Source organism: Engystomops pustulosus, chromosome 9, assembly GCF_040894005.1.
Source record: "Engystomops pustulosus chromosome 9, aEngPut4.maternal, whole genome shotgun sequence".
Lineage (NCBI taxonomy): Eukaryota > Metazoa > Chordata > Amphibia > Anura > Leptodactylidae > Engystomops > Engystomops pustulosus.
In genome coordinates, this window is record NC_092419.1 from 21,578,198 (window position 1) to 21,604,637 (window position 26,440).

Here is a 26,440-nt window from a genome sequence, read left to right on the forward strand (position 1 = left end):
CCCCGATGCACGTGTATGTCATTGCATGCAACAATGAATAGCAGCGCATACAGAGGAAATACCTGTACACATAGTGATCACTTGTACCAATGCCTTAAAGAGAGACCAGTACGATTGATCGGAGAGGAGATACGGGGATTCCAGGGCCAGGGTCCCCATTCTGACCAGGCCTGTGCCTGGAATCCCACTATCCCTCTAATGGAAGCCTGGGTTCAAATCGTTCTGTCACCGTGTTTCTTTTAAATGTTTAATTTTAAATGATGCAGATAGTACTGCCTCCCAGTCTTTGTACAACTCATGTAGATAGATAGTACTGCCTCCCCTTCCTCCTAGAGCTCATGTAGATACAGATGGTACTGCCTCCCCGTCTTTGTAGAACTCATGTAGATACAGATAGTACTGCCTGCCCTTCCTCCTAGAGCTCATGTAGATACAGATAGTACTACCTCCCCATCTTACTAGAGCTCATGTAGATACAGATAGTACTGCCTCCCAGTCTTCCTAGAGCTCATATAGATACAGATAGTACTGCCTCCCCGTCTTTGTAGAACTCATGTAGATACAGATAGTACTGCCTGCCCTTCCTCCTAGAGCTCATATAGATACAGATAGTACTGCCTCCCAGTCTTCCTAGAGCTCATATAGACACAGATATTACTGCCTCACAGTCTTCCTAGAGCTCATGTAGATAGATATCACTGCCTCACAGTCTTCCTACAGCTCATGTAGATACAGATAGTACTATGTGGATTTTTGTATTGGAAAAAATAAGACCCATTTTTAGAGCGAAAAATTATATAGTACTATCTTCCCCGGAACTATGTAGATACAAATAATACCTTTTCCTACCTATAAATGGTGGTACAGATAGTGCTGCCTCCCTGTCTTGCTCTATAAATGAGGTTGGTACAAACAGTAATGGCACCAGGTCTCTACTTGTTCCTCCCTAGAATAAATAAATTATATATACACATCCCTTTAAGTCATATAAATACAGACAATACTGCCTCACTGTCTCTTGCTGCAAATCCTGTAGGTACAGATAGTTCTGGTTCCTTGTCTCTTCCTGTAAGTAATTTAAGTACAGATAGTGCTGCCTCCAAATACTAATTCCATGTCTCTCCTATAGACAATGGAGGCACAGATAGTGCTACAGTCACAATTCCCTTTAAGGTATTTATTTCTATTCTTTCCAGTTTATTTTCAGAACAACTTTACACGTAGCAATTTTAGAAAAAAAAGTGATGTAGAGTTTATAAACCATCCAGTGACTGACACTGTTCTGCAGAATCTTCCATAAGATCACATCCTATTATACAATACTGCAGCCAGAGCTTAGATATGAAATGGCTGATAACAGAGAGCAATAGAGTGCATCCGGATAGTGACAAAGTTACTTGTGTAATGTCCTTGTGTGTGTAATTCTGGCAGATACAGGGTTACTATTCCATTGGATCCACAATGTGCGGAACACGACGCTCCGGAAAATCTGATCTATAACGTGTATTCATCACCCGGCGGAGACTACAGCCCCCATCAATCACATTCACCGGCAGCTCTGATCCATATTAATAACTGGTGGTAGAATTGTGGGGGATGGGACCTGGGGCGGCCATGACATCCGCCTCGCCGTGATCCGGGTTCTGCACAGAATATAAATGTCAGCAATAAACAATCGTCCCCTGTAACGTCTTGTTATTACATCTACATAACGAGCGACGGCTCCACAGATGACAAGGAGGCGGAGACAGATGGCGGCCACGTCCCAGATCCATATATCAGTGCACAATACATGGATGTGACACGTCAAGGACACAGGAACACATAATACCGCCACCTCGTCACGTGTTCTGGATATGGGTCTAATACCGCCACCATGAGCACAAGCTCAACACATGATACCAGCCACATATGGAGCAGAACCAGAGAACCTTTTACAACCCGTCTGCAACCGACATACAACACGGAGACCACAACTACAAGAGACGCTTTATTACAACCAGGAACAGAAACATTTACACTCTACATCCTCCCCGAATACAGAGAATCCAACCTCTGCCGCCACGTAACACACAATATATCACAATAAATTATTAAAGGAACCCGTCAGCAGGTCAGACCCCACAGACTGCTCCCAGTGATATGTACTGTCCCTGAAGAGATGTGTAATCACACATCTGTGTATGTTGTTAGTAGCAGCAGGACTGTGGAATCTGGATCATTACATTCCAAGATTGTAGCTTCTCCAAGCGCACCTGGGGATGTTCTCACACTGCTGTGCTCTGTGCTCTCTGCAGCCAGTGTCAGGTATAGTCTCTAGAGAGATTTGCAATCAAACCTTTGTTGTTAGTAACAGCAGGACTATGGAATATGGAATTATATTCCAGGATTGTAGCTTTTCCAAGTGCACTGGGGATGTTGTCACATTGCTGTGCTCTGTGCTCTCTGCAGCCATTATCAGGTATTGTCCCTAGAGAGATCTGTAATCAAACCTTTGTTGTTAGCAGCAGCAGGACTATGGAATATGGAAGTATATTCCAGGATTGTAGCGTTTCCAAGTGCACTGGGGATGTTTTCTCACACTGCTGTGCAGACTGTGTTAGCTCATGTCCAACTCACAGTAGAGAGGGGTATGCTGAACAGTTAAACAGCCTAAAAAGTTAAAGAGCACAGCAGTGTGAGGACACACCCCCAGTGCACTTAGAGAAGCTACAATCCAGGAATATGAATCCATATTTTACAGTGCTCCTGCATACACAGAGCGATGATAACACATCTCTCCAGGGACATTACCTAACACTGGTTGCAGAGAGCACAGAGCACAGCAGTGTGAGGGATGATTACACATCTCTCCAGGGACAATACCTAACACTGGTTGCAGAGAGCACAGAGCACAGCAGTGTGAGGAAATGCCCCCAGTGCACCTGGAGAAGCCACAACCCTGCAATATAATTATGCATATTTTGAACAGTAGGTTCATTAGCATCTTCAAATCCCCGCAGTTTTCCTGCATCAGCAGGCTCAGGCCGTTTCTCCTTGGTGGTCCATAGGATACTTGGGGGCAATTGCTTGGTATCACAACTTCCAATGTAATAAAGTAAGAGATAATCAGGGAATTGTTACTCAAGCAATTTCTCACATATGAAGCGGGAACCAGCACCAAAGGTGACAAACCAGTGGGGAAGAGGTCATCTTCCTATGACCTTTCCAGCTGCAGACCAGTCCATACAGGGTGAAGATTACAAGGTCACGACCCCTCTACTTTTTTTTGTTATTGTGTTTACTTTTTGTGCCTTTCTTGTGGCCCTTGTTCTTCTCCTGGGGTTGCGGGTCCTTGGTTTGGGTCTCTCTTTTGATCTTCTCCTCCAGCTGTTGCAGCTCCTTCTCCAGCGCCTTGGTCGGGTCAGCACCTTGGACTTCGGACTTCTGGAGGAAGTCGTCGGTGATGGGTTCAATGATGTGTCCCGTCTTGGTGACCACCTTGGGAGCAGTCAGCTGCTGGACGGCCCGCTCCGGGTTCCAGGTGCTGCCGATGGGGGTCCGCAAGAAATTCTCACACCGCTTCTGGAATTTTACTGGCACGTATGGCTGCAGAGAGGGAGGAATCACAAACACTTCATGAGGATCGTGTCTCCTACATTCACACCCAGAGCTGCAGCAAGACGTCTAAAGCTTTGCTGCACACACTACAATGTATCATCTGCAGGAGGTGATGGTGTATGGGCGACTACGACTACAAGTCTTCCCAGGAGAGGGGGCGGGCACCACGATCCCTTTATTATCATAGCTTTCTTGTGTCAATATGACGACTGTGTGAATAGAGCCCAAGTATTGGATTTGGAGGTGACCGTAGTAAAACTTTCCTCAAGCTTTACAAAAGTTATACTGAATGATCCAGTGTTACAATGTGGGGGGGTCACTCTACTCTATACAAACCCCGATGTCTGCCCCATCATCACCCCTCACTCACCTGATGGGCAGCAAACGCTTTATTCCTGTTCTCGCTGATGATGACGTTCGGCAGCTTGTCGTCTTTCCGTGGAGGCGGCGGCGGCGCTTTCAACGTGAACCTAAGAAAACACAAATACAGGTTAAAACTGGGGTAAAAAGTTCTTCAACCTTCAGACAACGGTCGCACCCTCCTGCAATGTTAATACAGGAATGGAACAGTTAATGCAAGGGGAGGTTTTTATAGCTGGTTTTCAACCTTCACTCAACTTTTACTAAAAAAAACAGGATCACATGCTCCAGCAAATTTATTAAACATGTAGCTGATACTGTTATACAACAGGTGGGAACCCTCTGACAACTTTAGTGCTGTGTAGAATCCACCATCCTGCAACTTTAGCACATATGAATAAAGGCGACTTCAACGTTTGGTGGATTCACACACTTCGGAGATTTTTCTACATTGATGGAACAGATTTAAAACTGGTGGAAAAATTCTGCACCCTTCAGGCAACTTGTGCTGCTCACACCGTTATGCAACTTCAGCAAAATCTGGTGAAGCTTAAAGGAAATCTACCAAAAATCTATCATTATAAACTATAAATCCAGGTATCGTGACTGTGGTATCTTATTATATTTGCTATCCATAACCTCCTTCCTTCTAACATTAACTTTTACAATTGTGCTAGAAGGGCTGTGGGGGTGTTACCAGAGACCCTCTGTGCGGTAGCATGTCCCACTGTGTGAGATCACATCAGGAAAGCGGAGGGAGGGGAGGAGTGCTGAGGGAGTAGAGGGTGAGGTGAAACACTGTAACATCCGGTGAAGCTGGAGCAAGGAGGGGCTTTGGAAATGCCCAACAAAGTGCATCAAGCTCATTAGTCACATTACTCCAGTCCCCGATGTGTGAGAGGCAGGGACACACATTACACCCGCCTCACAAAACAGAAAATTTCTATGTCCACATTGTTTTTTGTGGGTTATGCTGAATGCAGACTCCCCCTACTCACCCCCTGGGGGGTAAAAATACTGGGTCAACTTTAGTATCACTGGATAGATTTTTAAGAAATATTTTTGATCCGATATATTTCTCGAGATTTCCCCATTTTTCCAACACTTGATTTTTCGGCGATTACAGATTATGAAATGAAAATTACTTCCATCTAAATCTGCTATATAAGAAGCTGCCCCCAGGGTGTGGGGGTAGGAGGCGGAGTTTGGCATCATTGGATAGATTTGAGAAAAATATTTGACACATACAATTTTAGTTTTTGATATTCAGCCACCCGGTCCTTATTGTTACCCCCCTGTAAACACATCCCCATTTCTTTCTAGATTTGCGCAGTTTAGGGGAAGATGTGCAAAGCAGTGACGCAAGATTAACCCTTTGGCCGCACTCACCTGCGCTTCTTCTTTGCGCTGATCGGGAGGTTGGTGCCTCCCCATGACCCCCACCCCGGCAGCGCCAGGCAGATGTCTTTGGGCTTCGCGTCTTCGATGGCTTTACGCTTCTCCTTTAAGAAATCCCCAATGACGTCATCACCGGCAAACGCCTCCTTGATGATCATCTTCTGCTTTTTCTCGTCGGCCTAAATGAGAGCGAGGGGAAAAAAACCAGCAGAAGTTAGGACCATAGCAGGAGCGCTTGATTAGGGTTTGCACCTGCTGCATTGCATTTTGGGGAGTAGTGTGAATAAGTGATGGGACCATTACAGAGACCTCAGCCCAAAACTTCAGCTCTGGACAGGCAGGGGGCAGCAGCGAGACGTAGGGTCCAGCAAAATAAAAGGAATCTAGGAAACCTCTAGACGCAGCTCTGGATGTGAATGGAGACCTTAGTATAGGGGATAAGATGCACATGGTCCAATTCCTGACCTGATGCCTAATTTATTTGGGGAACTCGGACCCTGTCATGTGATCAGAAGTAGTCACCGCTCTGTGGATACAGGATGACATTAAATCTTGGAAGAACCCCTTTAACTCACCCTGTGGAGCACAGGACGAGCCAACAAAGCAGACACCCAGATTTAACCCTTCAGATGTCAGTAGTGACCGCAGCATCTAGGGGGTTGTTTAATACTACACCCAATATATTATATCAGTGGATTACAAGGCAGTAAAAGTGCGACTCTCCCTCCCTTATATAGTAGATAAAACTTAAAGGCTACAAAATCGAGAATGTCCAAAAATAGAACTGGTTCAGGAAAAAAAAACAAGTCCCCAAACAGATGACTCCACCTTAAAAAAAAAAAAAAGTTACAAAAAGTAATACAGATGAGTCATGGATCCATCCTCACCTCCTCTTCTTCCGTGTCCATCATGGTGGGCAGCAGCGGCGCATGGACCCGGGGGGCCTTGGCGGCCAGGACGTCTTTGGCGCTGATAATCTGTGCTTTCTTTTTCTTCTGCTGCGGGGTCTTGTCTGGTAGATTCTGCTGCGGGGTCTTGTCTGGCGGCTTTTGCTGCGGGGTCTTGTCTGGCGGCTTCTGCGGTGTCATCAGCTCCTCCAGGGTCTCCCTCGTCCCGAGGGTCTCCAGATCTTCCATAGTCCGTGTTCTATCCATCCCCTCTATGATGAGTGGATCTCCCTCCTCGTCTTCCTCCTCCTCCTGGGATCTCTTCTGCTCCTCCACCTCCGCCTTTTTCTTCTCTTTCTCCTCCACTGCTGCTGTGGCGTTCAGTTTCTTCTGCAGCTTCTGTTCTTTCTTGTTCTCCTCCAGCATCTTTTGGAACATCCTGTTGAACTGTGACACTTCCCTGGCGTGATCCTGCGCTGCGGCACCCGCTGCCGATCCTGCAGAAGGTCAAAGCAAAATGTGAACATCTGCAGTGAGACGCAATCACATGAAAATATCACAGAATCTGCTCCTTAAAGGGTTTGTCCACTTTCAGCAAATAACTTAGATCTAAAATACCATGAGGAATTGATACAGAAAGTGTATTGGAACATTTTACAAGTTTTCCTTATACAAACAATATCAATTATTTGCAGAAAGCGGACAACCCCTTAAACTCTCAGGGGACCACACTGCAGCTTGTAGGAACTTACCCTCAAGCTGGCGTTAGACACATTGTCCGGAGGAATAACTAAGGAATGTATAAAGTATCTGAGAAAATTGCTAAAGAATTGTAATTATTTAGGAGAGGGAGCAGCTCCTCTATAGTCGTCATCACAGCTCCAATGGGCTGCAGCATTTTGCTTTCCCACTGCTATTCCTCCTGTAAATGGATATATTGACAACTGGGTGGTACCAATGTCCTTGTAATGGGGGGGGGGGCCCTTTGGTCATCACTGATTGGACAATGTCAGTCTGCAGGGGACATACACAGCTGTTGCTCTACGGACACATTTCCAGTAGGAATAACTGAGGAATGTATAAGAATTCTAATTAAAAAAGCAGAGGGACCTGCGCTCACCTGAATCTGGAGTAAGAGACTCCTCCACGCCAAGTTGTTTGCGCAGACGTCTTCGATCTTGGAATTCTCGGAGCGCGGTCTCTTCCTCAGACTCCGCCTCCTCCTCAGACTCCTCCTTCTCTGGCTCGTTGCTCTTAGCAGCCGCCTCCACTTCCCCCTGCACCTCCTCCGCAGTCCCAGCATCCTTAGCATCGCTCCTCAGCTTCCCCGTCATCCAGGGGTTGGCACCTTCCAGACTCATCTGGGCATCATTGACGAAATCCGGGATAATCTCCTGCTCCTCCTCCTCCTCTCGTTCTTCCTCCTCCTTTTCCTCGGTCACGACTGCAATTTTTGTGGTTAACTCTTTGTGTTTCTGCAGCTGTTCTTGCATCGCTTTGCGAGCCTACAGGATAGAGAAAGACAAGGGAGGCATCACTGAGACTGAAATACTCTGTGCTGCTGAAATACTCTGTGCTGCTGAAATACTCTGTGCTGCTGAAATACTCTGTGCTGCTGAAATACTCTGTGCTGCTGAAATACTCTGTGCTGCTGAAATACTCTGTGCTGCTGAAATACTCTGTGCTGCTGAAATACTCTGTGCTGCTGAAATACTCTGTGCTGCTGAAATACTCTGTGCTGCTGAAATACTCTGTGCTGCTGAAATACTCTGTGCTGCTGAAATACTCTGTGCTGCTGAAATACTCTGTGCTGCTGAAATACTCTGTGCTGCTGAAATACTCTGTGCTGCTGAAATACTCTGTGCTGCTGAAATACTCTGTGCTGCTGAAATACTCTGTGCTGCTGAAATACTCTGTGCTGCTGAAATACTCTGTGCTGCAAATAGAGACACTCACCTCATCGTCATACTTGGCCATGATGGCCCTGGATTTTGCCCACTTCCCGGTCTTCTGGTGTTTGAGTGACATCCTCTCCTGGGAACAGAAAGAGAGAACAGGACAATGAGAACAGGACCCTACACATAAAAAAAAAACAACAACCAGCCCAAAACCTAACCCCAAATCATACAACCCACCCAGCAACACTCACCTGTATCCGGTCTTTCTCCAGCTTCTCCAATTCTTCAAGAGCCGCCTCCGGATTAGTCTTCCGCAGCTCCTCAAAAACTTTTAGGGATTGTTTCATTCTCCCTTTCTTCTTTACTTTGCGATAGCTAAAATATCACATCGGAGGTTAGAGCAGCAGAATAGTGAGTGCAGCTCTGGGGTATATTACAGGATGTAACTCAGGATCAGTACAAGATAAGCAATGTCATGTATGTACACAGTGACTGCACCAGCAGCAGAATAGTGAGTGCAGCTCTGGAGTATAATACAGGATGTAACTCAGGATCAGTACAGGATAAGTAATGTCATGTATGTACACAGTGACTGCACCAGCAGCAGAATAGTGAGTGCAGCTCTGGGGTATAATACAGGATGTAACTCAGGATCAGTACAGGATAAGTAATGTCATGTATGTACACAGTGACTGCACCAGCAGCAGAATAGTGAGTGCAGCTCTGGAGTATAATACAGGATGTAACTCAGGATCAGTACAGGATAAGTAATGTCATATATGTACACAGTGACTGCACCAGCAGCAGAATAGTGAGTGCAGCTCTGGAGTATAATACAGGATGTAACTCAGGATCAGTACAGGATAAGTAATGTCATGTATGTACACAGTGACTGCACCAGCAGCAGAATAGTGAGTGCAGCTCTGGGATATAATACAGGATGTAACTCAGGATCAGTGCAGGATAAGTAATGTCAGGTATGTACACAGTGACTGCACCAGCAGCAGAATAGTGAGTGCAGCTCTGGGATATAATACAGGATGTAGCTCAGGATCAGTACAGGATAAGTAATGTCATGTATGTACACAGTGACCGCATTAGCAGAATAGTGAGTGCAGCTTTGGAGTAGAATACAGGATGTAACTCAGGATCAGTACAGGATAAGTAATGTCATGTATGTACACAGTGACTGCACCAGCAGCAGAATAGTGAGTGCAGCTCTGGAGTATAATACAGGATGTAACTCAGGATCAGTACAGGATAAGTAATGTCATGTATGTACACAGTGACTGCACCAGCAGCAGAATAGTGAGTGCAGCTCTGGGATATAATACAGGATGTAACTCAGGATCAGTACAGGATAAGTAATGTCATGTATGTACACAGTGACTGCACCAGCAGCAGAATAGTGAGTGCAGCTCTGGGATATAATACAAGATGTAACACTTACGATTTGCTTTTGATCTTCCCTTCCCTCCGTGCCTTCACCTGGTAGTAGGACTGGAGGATTCTCGCTCGCTGAAGTTCTATCCGTCGCCGTTTGGCCTAAAACAGGACATAAATGGATGATTTTGGCTTCTTACCCTGCAGATCCCCCGCTCTCCTCCCTCATTACCTCCTCCAGGCTCATGGCTTTTATCGATGCCTTCTCCATGGGGGTGAGAACTGGAGCCACAATGGGCTGTTTATGCTTGTGTAGCATACTGAATATCTCCATCTCCAGCGGAGTTCTGGCCTGAGGGGGGACAAGGGGTTAATACAACTGCACAAAACTGTAACACGTACAACAAAGTATCAATGAAAACTTTCCACTAGACCTTTACATTATGAAATATGTGAACAGGTCTTCAAAGGAAATCTCCCATCAAAATCCAGTATAATAAACCAGGGAAACGTACTCATAGATCCAGGCATTTTCTTATATTTGTTACCCATGGCCGCCTCCTTTCTCAAATTAACTTCTAAAATTATGCTAATGAACAAGAAGGGCTCGGGAGGTGTAACTAAAGCCCCTCCGTGCTGCAGCTTCACAGGCTGTTCCACAGTCTCCCTCATCACTCACCCTCCCTCTGCCCGATGTAATCTCACAAAGTGGGGGAGAAGTGCTCCTGCACAGTGTAACAGCCTGTGAAGCTAAAGCATGGAAGGAGGCCATGGTTAACAAATATAAAAAGATTACCACAGCTACCGGGCCTGGATCGATGAGTAAGTGTCCCTGGTTTTTGATGATGGATTTTGATGGTATATTTCCTTTAAAGGGAACCTGAAGAATACCCAACACTATATACAGAGAGACCATTTGTCCCTTATGATATGCAAAACTCTGTAATTTGATGGCGCTACATAAAGATTATTATTATTGGCACAGAGCACAGCAGTGAGAGGACACATCCCCATTGCACAGCTACAATCCTGGAATATAAATCCATATATATCGCTGTCCTGCTGATTAAACCTGCTGACAGATTCCCTTCAAATGCATGAAAATATCCAGAGTATATTTGAATTTTTACATCTTGTCACAATTATCTTGTTAATTATTAAAAAGAACCTGTCAGTAGAAACTGCCATAATAAACCACTATCATTCTGTATGGATCATGGAAGTCATGGAAGTGGACTATTTAGTGTTGAAGTCCAGCTCTCTTCTCCTAGGGACTTATGATGCTGTTTTTGTTTATTGCTATATCAGTACTTGGGAATTGAAGTTTTTTTTTAACTGTATTTACAGCCCCCTTGGGTACTTTATCCCCAGGGGGGTCTGATCATTCCTACCATATACTGCAACACAGCTATACTGCAGTATATGATGGATTTCCTATTGATCTAGTGGCACATTGTAGCAGATCTCCAGAAATGAGAAGGACACCCACGATCGGTGTCAGGGTATCAGTAAACAAGCGTATGGAGAGGACTCAATAATCTAAAAAATAGACAAATATTTTGAGGGACATTTTGTCAGGAACCCTTGGTCTGAGGGATCGCACCTTCCAGGCGGTCAGGTTCTCCTCTATGGGCGCGGGTCTCAGCGGCTCTTCATTAAGGGGGAACACCAGCTGCTCCGCCTTACGATTCTCCGTCACTACGTTCTTCCAGCGGGAGACTTCCTGTGAGCTTTTCTGGTAGGCGGCCTGTCTGAGGATCTGCAGGGGGAGGAAATACAGGAATGTGTGAGAGAAGGAGAGAAACACAGAGGGCAGACCTCACCGGGGCCCCCAAAACACCCCTGCGCCCCCCCCCCCCCCCCAAGGACACCTCTCGCTATACCTCCCAAGGACAGTCCCGAACGCCCCTTCCATACCTCCCCAGAACAACTCCCCACTGGCCGCCCCCATCTTTGCTATACTTCCCGAGGACAGACCTACAGGATAACCCTGCGGCCCCCGCCATACCTCCCCAGAACACCCCCCACGATACACCCCCCACCGTTGCTATACTTCCACAGGACAGGCCCACAACCCCCCTCAAGGCAACACTGCAGCTCCTGCCATACCTCTAGAGAACAACCCCGCAACACCTCCCCCCGTCTCTACTCCTCCCCAGGACAACCCTTCAGCCCCCACCCCTACATGACAGTCTCCGGGCCCCTCCCTGACAGCTCCTTTGGCCCGCACCCCCAGCGCCGCGCTCCCCCAGGACAGCGCCCCCCACCTTCTGCTCCTCCGCTTTGTTCATGGGCAGCTCCAGGCTCTTCTTCGGTTTGATGATTCCCAGTTGACTCTTCATTTTTTTCAGCGCCTTCTCCTTCTTGATAGGTTTGATGAGATCCGACAAGCGGACCTTCTCTCTGACACCTGCATGAGGTATAACACGATAAAGAATACAAGAATCTGGGAAAGCAGGGTAGCTCCATGGTCATCCAGCTTTCCTAGAACCGGATGGTCTCTCTTACTATACAGTGAAAAGGGGGGAGAGAATCTATGACATAACTGGGCAGATTTACTACTGAGGAGCCTGGGAAAGCTGGGTGACAACCACCAATTACTACAGCACAGCTTTCCCGACTCCAGAATGGTTCTTCTATGTAGTGTCACTGTGAGACAACACACATGGCCGCCGTGATGCCTCTTATAGGAGCCGTCACCCAGCTTTCCCACTATCCTTTTATTAAGATATCAATTCATGTAAAGTTATGGCTGTATGGCTGCTCCTATCAGAGGGAATCTGTCAGCAGCTTTGATAGAAAAAAAAAAAATCTATAATTCAGGATTGTGCCTTCTCCAAGTGTCCTCACACAGCTGTGCCCTCCATTGCCCCCCTGCAGTGGCTGCAGAATCCAACCAGGAGCCTGCTGGAGCTTTTCCTCAGAGCAGGAGGGCAGGGAGAAGCTCTATGCACAGTGCACAGCAGTGTGAGGACTCGTCCCTAGGGCAAAATCCCAGACTATAAATTCATCTTAAAATGGATTTCAAAATAGACAAAGAAAAGTAACCCGCACCTTCTGCGCTAATGCCGAACTCCGACACCTGGAGGCTGGCCTCCGTCCGCTCCGACATCTTCTTCCTGCAACAGATCACATGACAGGAAGTGACCAGGGCCCCAATAACAGGTCACATGACAGAGACCCCCGATAACAGATCAATCACATGACAGAGACCCCCGATAACAGATCAATCACATGACAGAGAACCCCGATAACAGATCAATCACATGACAGAGAACCCCGATAACAGATCAATCACATGACAGAGAACCCCGATAACAGGTCACATGACAGAGAACCCCAATAACAGGTCACATGACAGAGAACCCCAATAACAGGTCACATGACAGAGAACCCCAATAACAGGTCACATGACAGAGAACCCCAATAACAGGTCACATGACAGAGAACCCCAATAACAGGTCACATGACAGAGAACCCCAATAACAGGTCACATGACAGGGAACCCCAATAACAGGTCACATGATAGTAATAGACGGAGGCCCCAATAACAGGTCACATGATAGTAAGAAACGGTGGCCCCAATAACAGGTCACATGACAGAGAACCCCAATAACAGGTCACATGATAGTAAGAAACGGAGGCCCCAATAACAGGTCACATGATAGTAAGAAACGGAGGCCCCAATAACAGGTCACATGATAGTAAGAAACGGAGGCCCCAATAACAGGTCACATGATAGTAAGAGACGGAGGCCCCAATAACAGGTCACATGATAGTAAGAGACGGAGGCCCCAATAACAGGTCACATGATAGTAAGAGACGGAGGCCCCAATAACAGGTCACATGATAGTAAGAGACGGAGGCCCCAATAACAGGTCACATGATAGTAAGAAACGGAGGCCCCAATAACAGGTCACATGATAGTAAGAGACGGAGGCCCCAATAACAGGTCACATGATAGTAAGAGACGGAGGCCCCAATAACAGGTCACATGACAGAGAACCCCAATAACAGGTCAATGACAGTAACAGCGACCACCAGTGACGGACAAGGTCCCTCGCTATAATCACTATGATGCAGAGAATAGCAAATAAATAATCAGTACAATGCGTCGCCGCTCTACCTCTTACTGCCGCCCAGAGCAGAGATGGCGTCCAGAAGCCTCTGGTGCTTGCGCTCGGCGTCACCATCGTCCTGGAGGAAGAAGAGAACATCATGAGACCAGTGATACAGAAGACACATTGTTACAGGTAAGTGCCCGCACATCATGAGACCAGTGATACAGAACACAGCACCAGCAGGTGGATAAGTGCCCGCACATCATGTGACCAGTGATACAGAACACAGCACCAGCAGGTGGATAAGTGCCCGCACATCATGTGACCAGTGATACAGAACACAGCACCAGCAGGTGGATAAGTGCCCGCACATCATGTGACCAGTGATACAGAACACAGCACCAGCAGGCAGGTAAGTCTTCGCACATCAGGAAGCCAGTGATACAGAAGACACATTGTTACAGGTAAGTGCTTGTACTGTGCACAGTCTGATGGATTATTGGAATCTGGCTGCAACATTGTAACAAGTGTATCTGGATCATAAGGGGCGGGCCGCCGGGAGCCACCACCAGCAGGTAGGTACATGGTTAGAAGCCAGATCCTCCAGAGACTTTATAACCTGCACTTTGTCAGGGTACAATGGGGCTCATCCTCCTGCGGTCTCTTTATAGAGGGCGGATTTTGGGGGAGGGGGTGACACAGGTTGTAATGCAGGAGACCCCCCCTTATGGAAGGAAACCTCCAGCGACATCTCCTGCAGAACTAAGGAAGCCATAAGCTCCTCACTCAGCTTTCCCAGACTCCTCTGCTTCCCCTGTGTAATGTCCGAACCTGCTCCAGTACCAGAACACAACAGAGCTGGACCCCAGGGGGATCAAGTCCTCTGAAGTTCAGGGATTTTAGACTTCATGGTACAAGATGTTGACACTTTTTGGGTGTAAGATGTAGGCGATGTTCCTGTACCTCATCCTCGCTGGCGCTCAGCTCCGGCTCCATCAGGACCACCTCCTCTGTCATCTTCTTCATGTCTCTCGGTCCCGGGGTGCTGTGACTGGAAAACACAGGAATCTGTGGTCACCAACAGGTCAGTATCAGCCAATGACACCCCAACATTCCCACCCGTCAGCATGTGTCACTTTCATCCATAATTGCCCCATTTTACCATCCAGGACCAGGATGTCCTCCCAATATCATTAGTATCAGCCTCAGTCCTGGGGTCCCTTCTGGGACCTTCTATAGTCTCAGGGTCCTCTCTTTCTCTCTAGCCCTGGGGTCCCCTCATCCTAGCCCTGGGGTCCCCTCATCCTAGCCCTGGGGTCCCCTCATCCTAGCCCTGGGGTCCCCTCATCCTAGCCCTGGGGTCCCCTCATCCTAGCCCTGGGGTCCCCTCATCCTAGCCCTGGGGTCCCCTCATCCTAGCCCTGGGGTCCCCTCTCCCTAGCCCTGGGGTCCCCTCTCCCTAGCCCTGGGGTCCCCTCTCCCTAGCCCTGGGGTCCCCTCATCCTAGCCCTGGGGTCCCCTCATCCTAGCCCTGGGGTCCCCTCATCCTAGCCCTGGGGTCCCCTCTCTCTAGCCCTGGGGTCCCCTCTCTCTAGCCCTGGGGTCCCCTCTCTCTAGCCCTGGGGTCCCCTCTCCCTAGCCCTGGGGTCCCCTCTCTCTAGCCCTGGGGTCCCCTCTCCCTAGCCCTGGGGTCTCCTCTCCCTAGCCCTGGGGTCCCCTCTCCCTAGCCCTGGGGTCCCCTCTCCCTAGCCCTGGGGTCCCCTCTCCCTAGCCCTGGGGTCCCCTCATCCTAGCCCTGGGGTCCCCTCATCCTAGCCCTGGGGTCCCCTCATCCTAGCCCTGGGGTCCCCTCTCCCAAGCCCTGGGGTCCCCTCTTCCTGGCCCTGGGGTCCCCTCTCCCTAGCTCTGGGGTCCCCTCTCTCTAGCCCTGGGGTCCCCTCATCCTAGCCCTGGGGTCCCCTCATCCTAGCCCTGGGGTCCCCTCATCCTAGCCCTGGGGTCCCCTCATCCTAGCCCTGGGGTCCCCTCTCTCTAGCCCTGGGGTCCCCTCTCTCTAGCCCTGGGGTCCCCTCTCTCTAGCCCTGGGGTCCCCTCTCTCTAGCCCTGGGGTCCCCTCTCCCTAGCCCTGGGGTCCCCTCTCTCTAGCCCTGGGGTCCCCTCTCCCTAGCCCTGGGGTCTCCTCTCCCTAGCCCTGGGGTCCCCTCTCCCTAGCCCTGGGGTCCCCTCTCCCTAGCCCTGGGGTCCCCTCATCCTAGCCCTGGGGTCCCCTCATCCTAGCCCTGGGGTCCCCTCATCCTAGCCCTGGGGTCCCCTCATCCTAGCCCTGGGGTCCCCTCATCCTAGCCCTGGGGTCCCCTCTCCCTAGCCCTGGGGTCCCCTCTTCCTGGCCCTGGGGTCCCCTCTCCCTAGCTCTGGGGTCCCCTCTCTCTAGCCCTGGGGTCCCCTCATCCTAGCCCTGGGGTCCCCTCATCCTAGCCCTGGGGTCCCCTCATCCTAGCCCTGGGGTCCCCTCATCCTAGCCCTGGGGTCCCCTCTCCCAAGCCCTGGGGTCCCCTCTTCCTGGCCCTGGGGTCCCCTCTCCCTAGCTCTGGGGTCCCCTCTCTCTAGCCCTGGGGTCTCCTCTCCGTAGCCCTGGGGTCCCCTCTCTCTAGCCCTGGGGTCCCCTCTCCCTAGCCCTGGGGTCCCCTCTCCCTAGCCCTGGGGTCCCCTCATCCTAGCCCTGGGGTCCCCTCATCCTAGCCCTGGGGTCCCCTCATCCTAGCCCTGGGGTCCCCTCATCCTAGCCCTGGGGTCCCCTCATCCTAGCCCTGGGGTCTCCTCTCCCTAGCCCTGGGGTCCCCTCTCCCAAGCCCTGGGGTCCCCTCTTCCTGGCTCTGGGGTCCCCTCTCTCTAGCTCTGGGGTCCCCTCTCCCTAGCTCTGGGGTCCCCTCTTGTCCTCTTATTCTCTCTCTAGTCCCGGGGTCCCCTCACTCCCTCTCACCCCCTCTTGTTGGCCGGCTTCATCGCTCCTCGGCAGCACACGTGGGCCTTCAGCCGTAAAGCGCCGCCGCTTCCGCTTCTGCTAGTAATGTCGCACGGTCGCAGAGTCTCTGCCCTCACTCTGACGAGCCACCACGTGACGCCGGGACACGGCCGCGCAGGTGCAGTGATGCAAATAGACCGCACGATGGCGGCAGAGAACTGCGCGGAGAAGATAAGGTTATTCCCTATGATTCCTCTATCAGATGGTAGAGGGCGCTCCCTGCACACAGCTCTATGCGAACCCTGTATAGGAAAGGATGATAGGAGTTGTAGTACACTGCATACTCAGATTTAATTTCCAGGCTTTGCACATCTAGAAGCTTGAGGTTCCCCCACTCTTCTTTGCACATCTAGAGACTAGCAATTACCTAGACTGGCTCTAGCTCAGTGTTATTGGTAAGAAAACATTTGTCAAGCTACTGATTCTTAGTGGGATTTAGGTCTAGTAAATATATTGGCTTCTACAAGGGCAGCGTTACTATATTGTGAGTGTACTGCTACTATATTGGCTATCGTGAGTGTACTGCTACTATATTGGTTATTGTGGGCATTGTATTTGCTACTACTACAGTCATGGCCAAAAGTCTCCTGCATCAGTTTTTATAATGATAAATTGCATATACTCCAGAATGTTATAAAGAGGGATCAGCCTAGATCAATATTTGCCTAGAAAATGAACTTTTTCCCCCAAAACACATTTTAACTTCATTGCAGTCGCCTTAAAAGGAGCAGCTATCATGGTGTCAGTGATGTCTCCAGTAACACAGGTGTGGGTGCTGATGAGGACAGGGCTGGAGATCAATCTGCCATGATTAAGTGAGAATCCACCACTGGACACTTTAAAAGGAGGCTGGTGCTTGGCATCATTGTTTCTCTTCTGTTACCCATGGTTATCTCTAAAGAAACACATTCAGTCATCATTGCACTGCACAAAACTGACCTAACAGGGAAGAGTATCGCAGCGAGAAAGATTGCACCTCAGTCACCAATCTATCACATCATCAAGGAATTCAAGGAGAGAGGTGCCATTGTTACCAAAAAGGCTCCAGGGCCCAAGAAGGACCAGCAAGCGCCAGGACCGTTTCTTACAAGTGTTTCAGCTTGGGGATGGGGCTCCCAGCAGTGCAGAGCTCAGGAATGGCAGCGGCAGGTGTGAGGCATCTGCACGCACTGTGAGACTGCGGAGACTCTTGGAGCAAGGCCTGGTGTCCAGGAGGGCAGCAAAGAAGCCACTTCTCTCCAGAAAAACATCAGGGGCAGACTGATATTCTGCAGCAGGTGCAGGGAGTGGACGCTGAGGACTGGGGGAAAGTCATTTTCTCTGATGAATCCCCTTTCGGATTGTTTGGAAAATCTGAAAAACAGAGACAAGGTGAGCGATACCACCAGTCTTGTCTCATGCCACCTGTAAAGCCTCCTGCAGCCATTCATGTGTGGGGCGGCTTCTCAGCCAAGGGAATCGGCTCTCGCACAGTTTTGCCTAAAAACACATCCATGAATAAAGAATGGGACCAGAATGTCCTCCAAGAGCAACTTCTCCCAACCCTCCAGGAGCAGATGGTGATGAGCAATGCCTTCTCCAGCATGATGGAGCACATTGCCATAAAGCAAAGGGGAGAACTAAATGGCCCAGGGAACAAAACATAGAGATTTGGGTCCATGGCTTGGAAACTCCACAGATCTTATCCCATTGAGAACTTGTGGTCAATCATCAAGAGACGGGGGGACAAACAAAAACCAAGAAATTGTGACAAAATGCAAGCATTGGACAAGAATGGACGACTATCAGTCAGGATTTGGTACAGAAGGTGATTGAGAGCTGCTACTGTTAATAAAAGCTTTTGTTACTCATAATATGATTGCACTTGTATCTCTGTATGTGATAAAAACATCTGACAAACACATAAAAACCAAAGGGCAACAGATCATGTATAAATATAATATTTGTGTCATTCTCAAAACTTTTGACCATGACTGTATGTTGGCACTGTAATTTTAGTGGCTACTGCGGGAGCACTATTACTGTATTGGCTACTTGGAGGGCACTATTTCTATATTAGATACTGTGTAATCAATGATACTATATTGGCTACTATCGAGGGCACAGTAACTTTATTTGCTACAGGGCACATTGCCACTACATTTGCTACTGTAGAGGCACTATTATTATAGTGGCTACTGTGGAGAACCATTACTATATTGGCTACTGTAGGGGCATCATTACTATACTGGTGTCACGGGTGCTCCTGCGATCCCTGTCTTGTGTCCCTCAGTGTACCCCCGGAGCTCCACAGATCTTACCTTCCCTGGCTCCAGCGGCGGCCTCTCATGCTCCCGCGGCTCTGCTCGGCGCTGGCCTGCTATAAGTGCTTCTGGGAGAAGCGTCCCTAGGTGTGAATTCAGCATTTCCACGTCTGACTATTCAGGTGCTCCTCCATGTCTTACTATTCCGGTGCTCCTCAGTGTTGGCACCGGTGCTTCCGTGCAAGTCTCAGCATTCATACACTCCGGTTCTGCAGGGAACTTTGTGGATGCCGCTCTGGTCTCCCGGCATCACATTCCGCTGGTCCCCCTCAAGATACCCCTCGTAATTTCCTGTAAGCGGACAGATTCTTTCCGGTCCTATCCGTCTTCAGGGTGGAGCCCTACATCAAGAAAACTTGGCCTTCTATGTCCTGCCTCGCTCCACATCAGCTCTTCTTCTGGGTCCAACTCCATGCCCCGGACCTCAATTGAAAGACTGGTGAGATCCTGCGTTGGAGCCCTGAATGCCAATCCCAATGTATGGTGGCAACACTTCCAGTCCTGTCCTCTACTGCAGAGGTCCCCAACCGCCGGTCCGCGGACCAGGACCGGGCCGTTGGAGTTCATCAGCCGGTCCGCGCAGGGGCGGCACCGGCCAGCACTGAGCTCCCGCACTGGACGGGACCACGTTGCAGTCCTCTGTCCGGCACCTTGCTCCCCGACGCTGCCAGCACCTTGCTCCCACCCCCCCTACGCCGCCGGCACCTTACAACGGCCCCCAGACCCTGCCGGCACCGAGCCCCCCCCCCTCCAGGCTCTCGGCTCCCGCTCAAGCTCCAGGCTCCTTTCCCGCCCCCTCCGCTAACGTCCTCCCTGCTCCCGGCTCTCTGCTCCCTCCAGTTCCTGGCTCTCTGCTCCCTCCGCTCCCTCCGCCCCCCACTCCCGGCTCTCCAATCCCGTGTCGACCCGTCTCTGCTAACGCCCCCCCCCCTCCAGACTCTCGGCTCCCTGCCCCTGCTCAAGCTCCATGCTCCCCTACCATCGGCAAGCGGCTGATGTCATGGTCTTTGCGACGCCGGTCCGTACGGAGCTGTCACCGCGGCCGAACTGGGATCAAGCAGGGGAGCAGCATCACAACGACGGAGAGGTGAGTTTCATGTGTTTTTATTTTTATGTACTTGGGTTGGGGTGGCTCTGTATACCGGGGCTGGCGCTGTAAAGCAGAGGAGGCTGTATACTGAGAGGCAGTCTGGGCTGTATACTGAGGGGCAGTCTGGGCTGTGTACTGGGGGTCAGTCTGGGCTGTGTACTGGGGGTCAGTCTGGGCTGTATACTGAGGGGCAGCCTGGGCTGTATACTGGGGGTCAGCCTGGGCTGTATACTGGGGGTCAGCCTGGGCTGTATACTGGGGGTCAGCCTGGGCTGTATACTGGGGGTCAGTCTGGGCTGTGTACTGGGGGTCAGTCTGGGCTGTGTACTGTGGGTCAGTCTGGGCTGTGTACTGTGGGTCAGTCTGGGCTGTATACTGGGGGTCAGTCTGGGCTGTATACTGGGGGTCAGTCTGGTCTGTGTACTGGGGGTCAGTCTGGTCTGTGTACTGGGGGGCAGTCTGGTCTGTGTACTGGGGGGCAGTCTGGTCTGTGTACTGGGGGTCAGTCTGGGCTGTGTACTGGGGGATAGCCATATATATCTACTACAGTGGGCTGGATGTATACTGGGGTGGCACGCTGACTGTATACTGGGGGGGGGGCTTGGCTGGCTGTATACTGGGGGGGCTTGTCTGGCTGTATACTGGGGGGGGCTTGGCTGGCTGTATACTGGGGGGGGCTGGCTGTATACTGGGGGGGTGGCTGGATGGCTGTATACTGGGGGGGTTGGCTGGCTGTATACTGGGGGTAGCTGGCTGTATACTGGGAGTGGGGTTGGCTGGCTGTATACTGGGGGGGTTGGCTGGCTATATACTGGGTGGGGGTAATGGCTACTAGTAATAGTAGCTATATTCTTGTAAATAGGGGGCAGTATTATAGTAGTTATATTCTTGTACATAGGGATCAGTATTATAGTAGTTATATTCTTGTACATTGGGGGCAGTATTATAGTAGTTATATTTTTGTACATAGGGGGCAGTATTATAGTAGTTATATTCTTGTACATAGGGGGCAGTATTATAGTAGTTATATTCTAGTACATAGGGGGCAGTATTATAGTAGTTATATTCTAGTACATAGGGGGCAGTATTATAGTAGTTATATTCTTGTACATAGGGGGCAGTATTATAGTAGTTATATTCTTGTACATAGGGGACAGTATTATAGTAGTTATATTCTTGTACATAGAGGGAAGTATTATAGTAGTTATATTCTTGTACATAGGGGGCAGTATTATAGTAGTTATATTCTTGTACATAGAGGGAAGTATTATAGTAGTTATATTCTTGTACATAGGGGACAGTATTATAGTAGTTATATTCTTGTACATAGGGGGCAGTATTATAGTAGTCATATTCTTGTACATAGGGGGCAGTATTATAGTAGTTATATTGTTGTAAATAGGGGGCAGTATGATAGTAGTTATATTCCTGTACATAGGGGGCAGTATTATTGTAGTTATATTCCTGTACATAGGGGGCAGTATTAAAGTAGTTATATTCTTGTACATAGGGGGCAATATTATAGTAGTTATATTCTTGTACATAGGGGGCAGTATTATAGTAGTTATATTCTTATACATAGGGAGCAGTATTACAGTAGTTATATCCTTGTACATAGGGGGCAGTATTATAGTAGTTATATTCTTGTACATAGGGGGCAATATTATAGTAGTTATATTCTTGTACATAGGGGGCAGTATTATAGTAGTTATATTCTTGTACATAAGGGACAGTATTATAGTAATTATGTTCTTGTACATAGGAGGCAGTATTATAGTAGTTATATTTCTCTACATAGGGGCAGTATTATAGTAGTTATATTCTTGTACATAAGGGGCAGTATTATAGTAGTTATATTCCTGCACATAGGGGGCAGTATTATAGTAGTTATATCCTTGTACACAGGGGGCAGTATTATAGTAGTTATATTCCTGTACATAGGGGGCAGTATTATAGTAGTTATATTCCTGTACATAATGGCAGTATTATAGTTATATTCTTGTACATAAGGGCAGTATTATAGTAGTTATATTCTTGTACATAGGGGCAGTATTATAGTAGTTATATTCTTGTACATAGGGGGCAGTATTATAGCAGTTATATTCTTGTACTTAGGGGGCAGTATTATAGTAGTTAATTTCTTGTACATAGGGGGGCAGTATTATAGTAGTTATATTCTTGTACATAGGGGCAATATTATAGTAGTTATATTCTTGTACATAGGGGGCAATATTATAGTAGTTATATTCTTGTACATAGGGGGCAGTATTATAGTAGTTATATTCTTGTACATAAGGGACAGTATTATAGTAATTATGTTCTTGTACATAAGGGACAGTATTATAGTAGTTATATTCCTCTACATAGGGGCAGTATTATAGTAGTTATATTCTTGTACATAAGGGGCAGTATTATAGTAGTTATATTCCTGCACATAGCGGGCATTATTATAGTAGTTATATTCTTGTACATAGGGGGCAGTGTTATAGTATTTATATTCCTCTACATAGGGGCAGAATTATAGTAGTTATATTCCTTTAAATAGGGGGCAGTATTTTAGTAGTTATATTCTTGTACATAGGGGGCAGTATTATAGTAGTTATATTCTTGTACATAAGGGGCAGTATTATAGTAGTTATGTTCTTGTACATAGGGGGCAATATGATAGTAGTTATATTCCTGTACATAGGGGGCAGTATTATAGTAGTTATATTCTTGTACATAGGGGCAGTATTATAGCAGTTATATTCTTGTACATAGGGGGCAGTATTATAGTAGATATATTCTTGTACATAGGGGCAGTATTATAGTAGTTATATTCTTGTACATAGGGGGCAGTATTATAGTAGTTATATTCTTGTACATGGGGGCCGTATTATAGTAGTTATATTCTTGTACATAGGGGGCAGTATTATAGTAGTTATATTCTTGTACATAGGGGCAGTATTATAGTAGTTATATTCTTGCACATAGGGAGGCACTATTATAGTAGTTATATTCTTGCACATAGGGGGGCATTATTATAGTAGTTATATTCTTGTACATAGGAGGCAGTATTATAGTAGTTATGTTCTTGTACATAGGGGGCAGTATTATAGTAATTATATTCTTGTACATAGGGGGAAGTATTATAGTAGTTATATTCCTGTACATTGAGGGCAGTATTATAGTAGTTATATTTTTGTACATAGGGGGCAGTATTATAGTAGTTATATTCTTGTACATAAAGGGCAGTATTATAGTAGTTATATTCCTGCACATAGGGGGCAGTATTATAGTAGTTATATCCTTGTACACAGGGGGCAGTATTATAGTAGTTATATTCCTGTACATAGGGGGCAGTATTATAGTTGTTATATTCCTGTACATAGGGGCAGTATTATAGTTATATTCTTGTACATAGGGGGCAGTATTATAGTAGTTATATTCTTGTACATAGGGGGCAGTATTATAGCAGTTATATTCTTGTACATAGGGGGCAGTATTATAGCAGTTATATTCTTGTACTTAGGGGGCAGTATTATAGTAGTTATATTCTTGTACATAGGGGGCAGTATTATAGTAGTTATATTCTTGTACATAGGGGGCAGTATTATAGTAGTTATATTCCTGCACATAGGGGGCAGTATTATAGTAGTTATATCCTTGTACACAGGGGGCAGTATTATAGTAGTTATATTCCTGTACATAGGGGGCAGTATTATAGTAGTTATATTCCTGTACATAGGGGCAGTATTATAGTTATATTCTTGTACATAGGGGCAGTATTATAGTAGTTATATTCTTGTACATAGGGGGCAGTATTATAGTAGTTATATTATTGTACATAAGGGACAGTATTATAGTAATTATGTTCTTGTACATAAGGGACAGTATTATAGTAGTTATATTCCTCTACATAGGGGCAGTATTATAGTAGTTATATTCTTGTACTTAAGGGGCAGTATTATAGTAGTTATTCCTGCACATAGGGGGCAGTATTATAGTATTTATGTTCTTGTACATAGGGGGCAGTATTATAGTAGTTATATTCTTGTACATTGAGGGCAGTATTATAGTAGTTATATTTTTGTACATAGGGGGCAGTATTCTAGTAGTTATATTCTTGTACATAGGGGGCAGTATTATAGTAGTTATATTCTTGTACATAGGGGGCAGTATTATAGTAGTTATATTCTTGTACATAGGGGGCAGTATTATATTAGTTATATTCTTGTACATAGGGGGCAGTATTATAGTAGTTATATTCTTGTACATAGGGGGCAGTATTATAGTAGTTATATTCTTGTACATAGGGAACAGTATTATAGTAGTTATATTCTTGTACATAGGGAGCAGTATTATAGTAGTTATATTCTTGTACATAGGGGGCAGTATTATAGTAGTTATATTCTTGTACATAGGGGACAGTATTATAGTAGCTATATTCTTGTACATAGGGAGCAGTATTATAGTAGTTATATTCTTGTACATAGGGGACAGTATTATAGTAGCTATATTCTTGTACATAGGGAGCAGTATTATAGTAGTTATATTCTTGTACATTGGGGGCAGTATTATAGTAATTATATTCTTGTACATAGGGGGCAGTATTATAGTAGTTATATTCCTGTACATTGAGGGCAGTATTATAGTAGTTATATTTTTGTACATAGGGGGCAGTATTATAATAGTTATATTCTTGTACATAGGGGGCAGTATTATATTAGTTATATTCTTGTACATAGGGGGCAGTATTATAGTAGTTATATTCTTGTACATAGACGGCAGTATTATAGTAGTGATATTCTTGTACATAGGGGGCAGTATTATAGTAGTTATATTCTTGTACATAGGGGACAGTATTATAGTAGCTATATTCTTGTACATAGGGAGCAGTATTATAGTAGTTATATTCTTGTACATAGGGGGCAGTATTATAGTAGTTATATTCTTGTACATAGGAGGCAGTATTATAGTTGTTATATTCCTGTACATAGGGGCAGTATTATAGTAGTTATATTCTTGTACATAGGGGGCAGTATTATAGTAGTTATATTCTTGTACATAGGGGGCAGTATGATAGTAGTTATATTCTTGTACATAGGGGGCAGTATTATAGTAGTTATATTCTTGTACATAGGGGGCAGTATTATAGTAGTTATATTCCTGTACATAGGGGGCAGTATTTTAGTAGTTATAGTCTTGTACTTTATAGCAGTATTATATTAATATATTCCTGTACATAGGGGCAGTATTATGCTGTGGCGTAGTATTGATGGATGTTTATTTGATAAATATGTTGTTATTATTTGTTGCTGTTTCTCATTTCTTTTCCTGTCTGTGCACTGGATTATTTCTTCTCTTGCAGAAGATCTGATCTTTTATGCCATCTCATATTTTCGGCAGCACTGATGTCTCTATGACAAATGAGAGAAATAAGAATGATCCCGGGTGAGCAGATTTCCAGAATTCTCCCTAATCATAGATTGAGTCACATCCAGTCACATGTGAGGTCATCATCCAATCATCATGCATCTTATAGATGTCCTCGGCATCCAGTAACATGGACACTGATGAGCGTCTTACTGAAAGTCTCCGATGATGTTCAGAATGTGTAAAGAAACTGCTTAAATGACAATTCCCCATATAAGATGGTGGATAGACAGTTATCTATGGGAGTGATCAGACCTTATTCTGTGGTATAAACACGACATTTACATGGATAGTAAGAGCCGCTTGCAGTCCTCTTGTATGGTCGCTGGATGTGACTATGATCCTGAATTATAGTAGATAATCACAACTACACATTAGGGCAGATGTACTTACCTGGTCCTGTCGCGATCCCACGGCGCATTGTCCGACGAGGATTTGGGTCTGGCGCGATTCATGAAGATCATGCGCCCGAGTTCCTGCATCCGTCGCTTTTGCGGCGAGGTCCACCGGAGTTCACCTTCTTCTTCCTGGTGCATGTGAGTGCTTGATCTTGCGACACAATCGGGTTTTTAAATTCTGCGGTTTGTCCAAATCCATTGGGCTGTCCGACGCCCCCCCCCCCCCCCCCCCCCCCCCGATTTCTGTCACGTGCAAGCCGGCGCGGATGCGGCAAAATCTGATCCTGTGCGCCAAAATCCTTGCAAAACGGAAATCGTTGGGAAACCCGACAAAAGTGCGTCCAACGGACCCTTAGTAAATGACCCCATTGTATCATCTTATTTGAGCACAGTCATTCTGTGCGCTATAGCAATCGAGAATCTAGTTTCTGTATGTGACTGATGGATGAACACCTGAACACCCTGATGCACAACTAGAATGCTGAGATAGGGCCTAACTTTTGTATGTGGGAACACCCTCTTAAAGGACATCACCAGATCAAGGATTGTAAACCAAGCACACTGACATACTGGTGTGCGCCCCCTCTGGCAGGATCTGCTCTTCTTGTAGCTTCTTATGCCCCTG

At 46.9% G+C, this 26,440-nt stretch overlaps 1 protein-coding gene across 1 annotated transcript; it reads right to left on the reverse strand.

Moving 5' to 3' along the window:
• Window positions 1-2,972: 2,972 nt before the first annotated feature.
• Window positions 2,973-16,734, reverse strand: UTP14A (UTP14A small subunit processome component). The gene is made up of 15 exons (XM_072123239.1): window positions 16,568-16,734; window positions 14,551-14,638; window positions 13,653-13,723; window positions 12,581-12,645; window positions 11,794-11,936; window positions 11,130-11,285; window positions 9,759-9,878; window positions 9,594-9,688; window positions 8,395-8,518; window positions 8,202-8,279; window positions 7,366-7,750; window positions 6,246-6,742; window positions 5,350-5,537; window positions 3,971-4,070; window positions 2,973-3,588 (listed from the first exon to the last, which is right to left on the reverse strand). Exons 1-15 carry the CDS (start codon window positions 16,588-16,590, stop codon window positions 3,259-3,261), a joined length of 2,463 nt encoding a protein of 820 aa, XP_071979340.1. The 5' UTR covers window positions 16,591-16,734; the 3' UTR covers window positions 2,973-3,258.
• Window positions 16,735-26,440: the final 9,706 nt, after the last annotated feature.

What these genes read in the sequence shown, in the direction of transcription:
- UTP14A (XM_072123239.1), bottom strand. Translation starts at nt 16,590, where the DNA reads ATGAAGCCGGCCAACAAGAGGGG. An exon ending in GCTCTGGGCGGCAGTAAGAG is followed by an intron (nt 12,646 to 13,652) that starts GTAGAGCGGCGA and finishes GATCTGTTGCAG; the next exon opens with GAAGAAGATGTCGGAGCGGA. An exon ending in TGGAGAAAGACCGGATACAG is followed by an intron (nt 8,280 to 8,394) that starts GTGAGTGTTGCT and finishes TTCTGTTCCCAG; the next exon opens with GAGAGGATGTCACTCAAACA.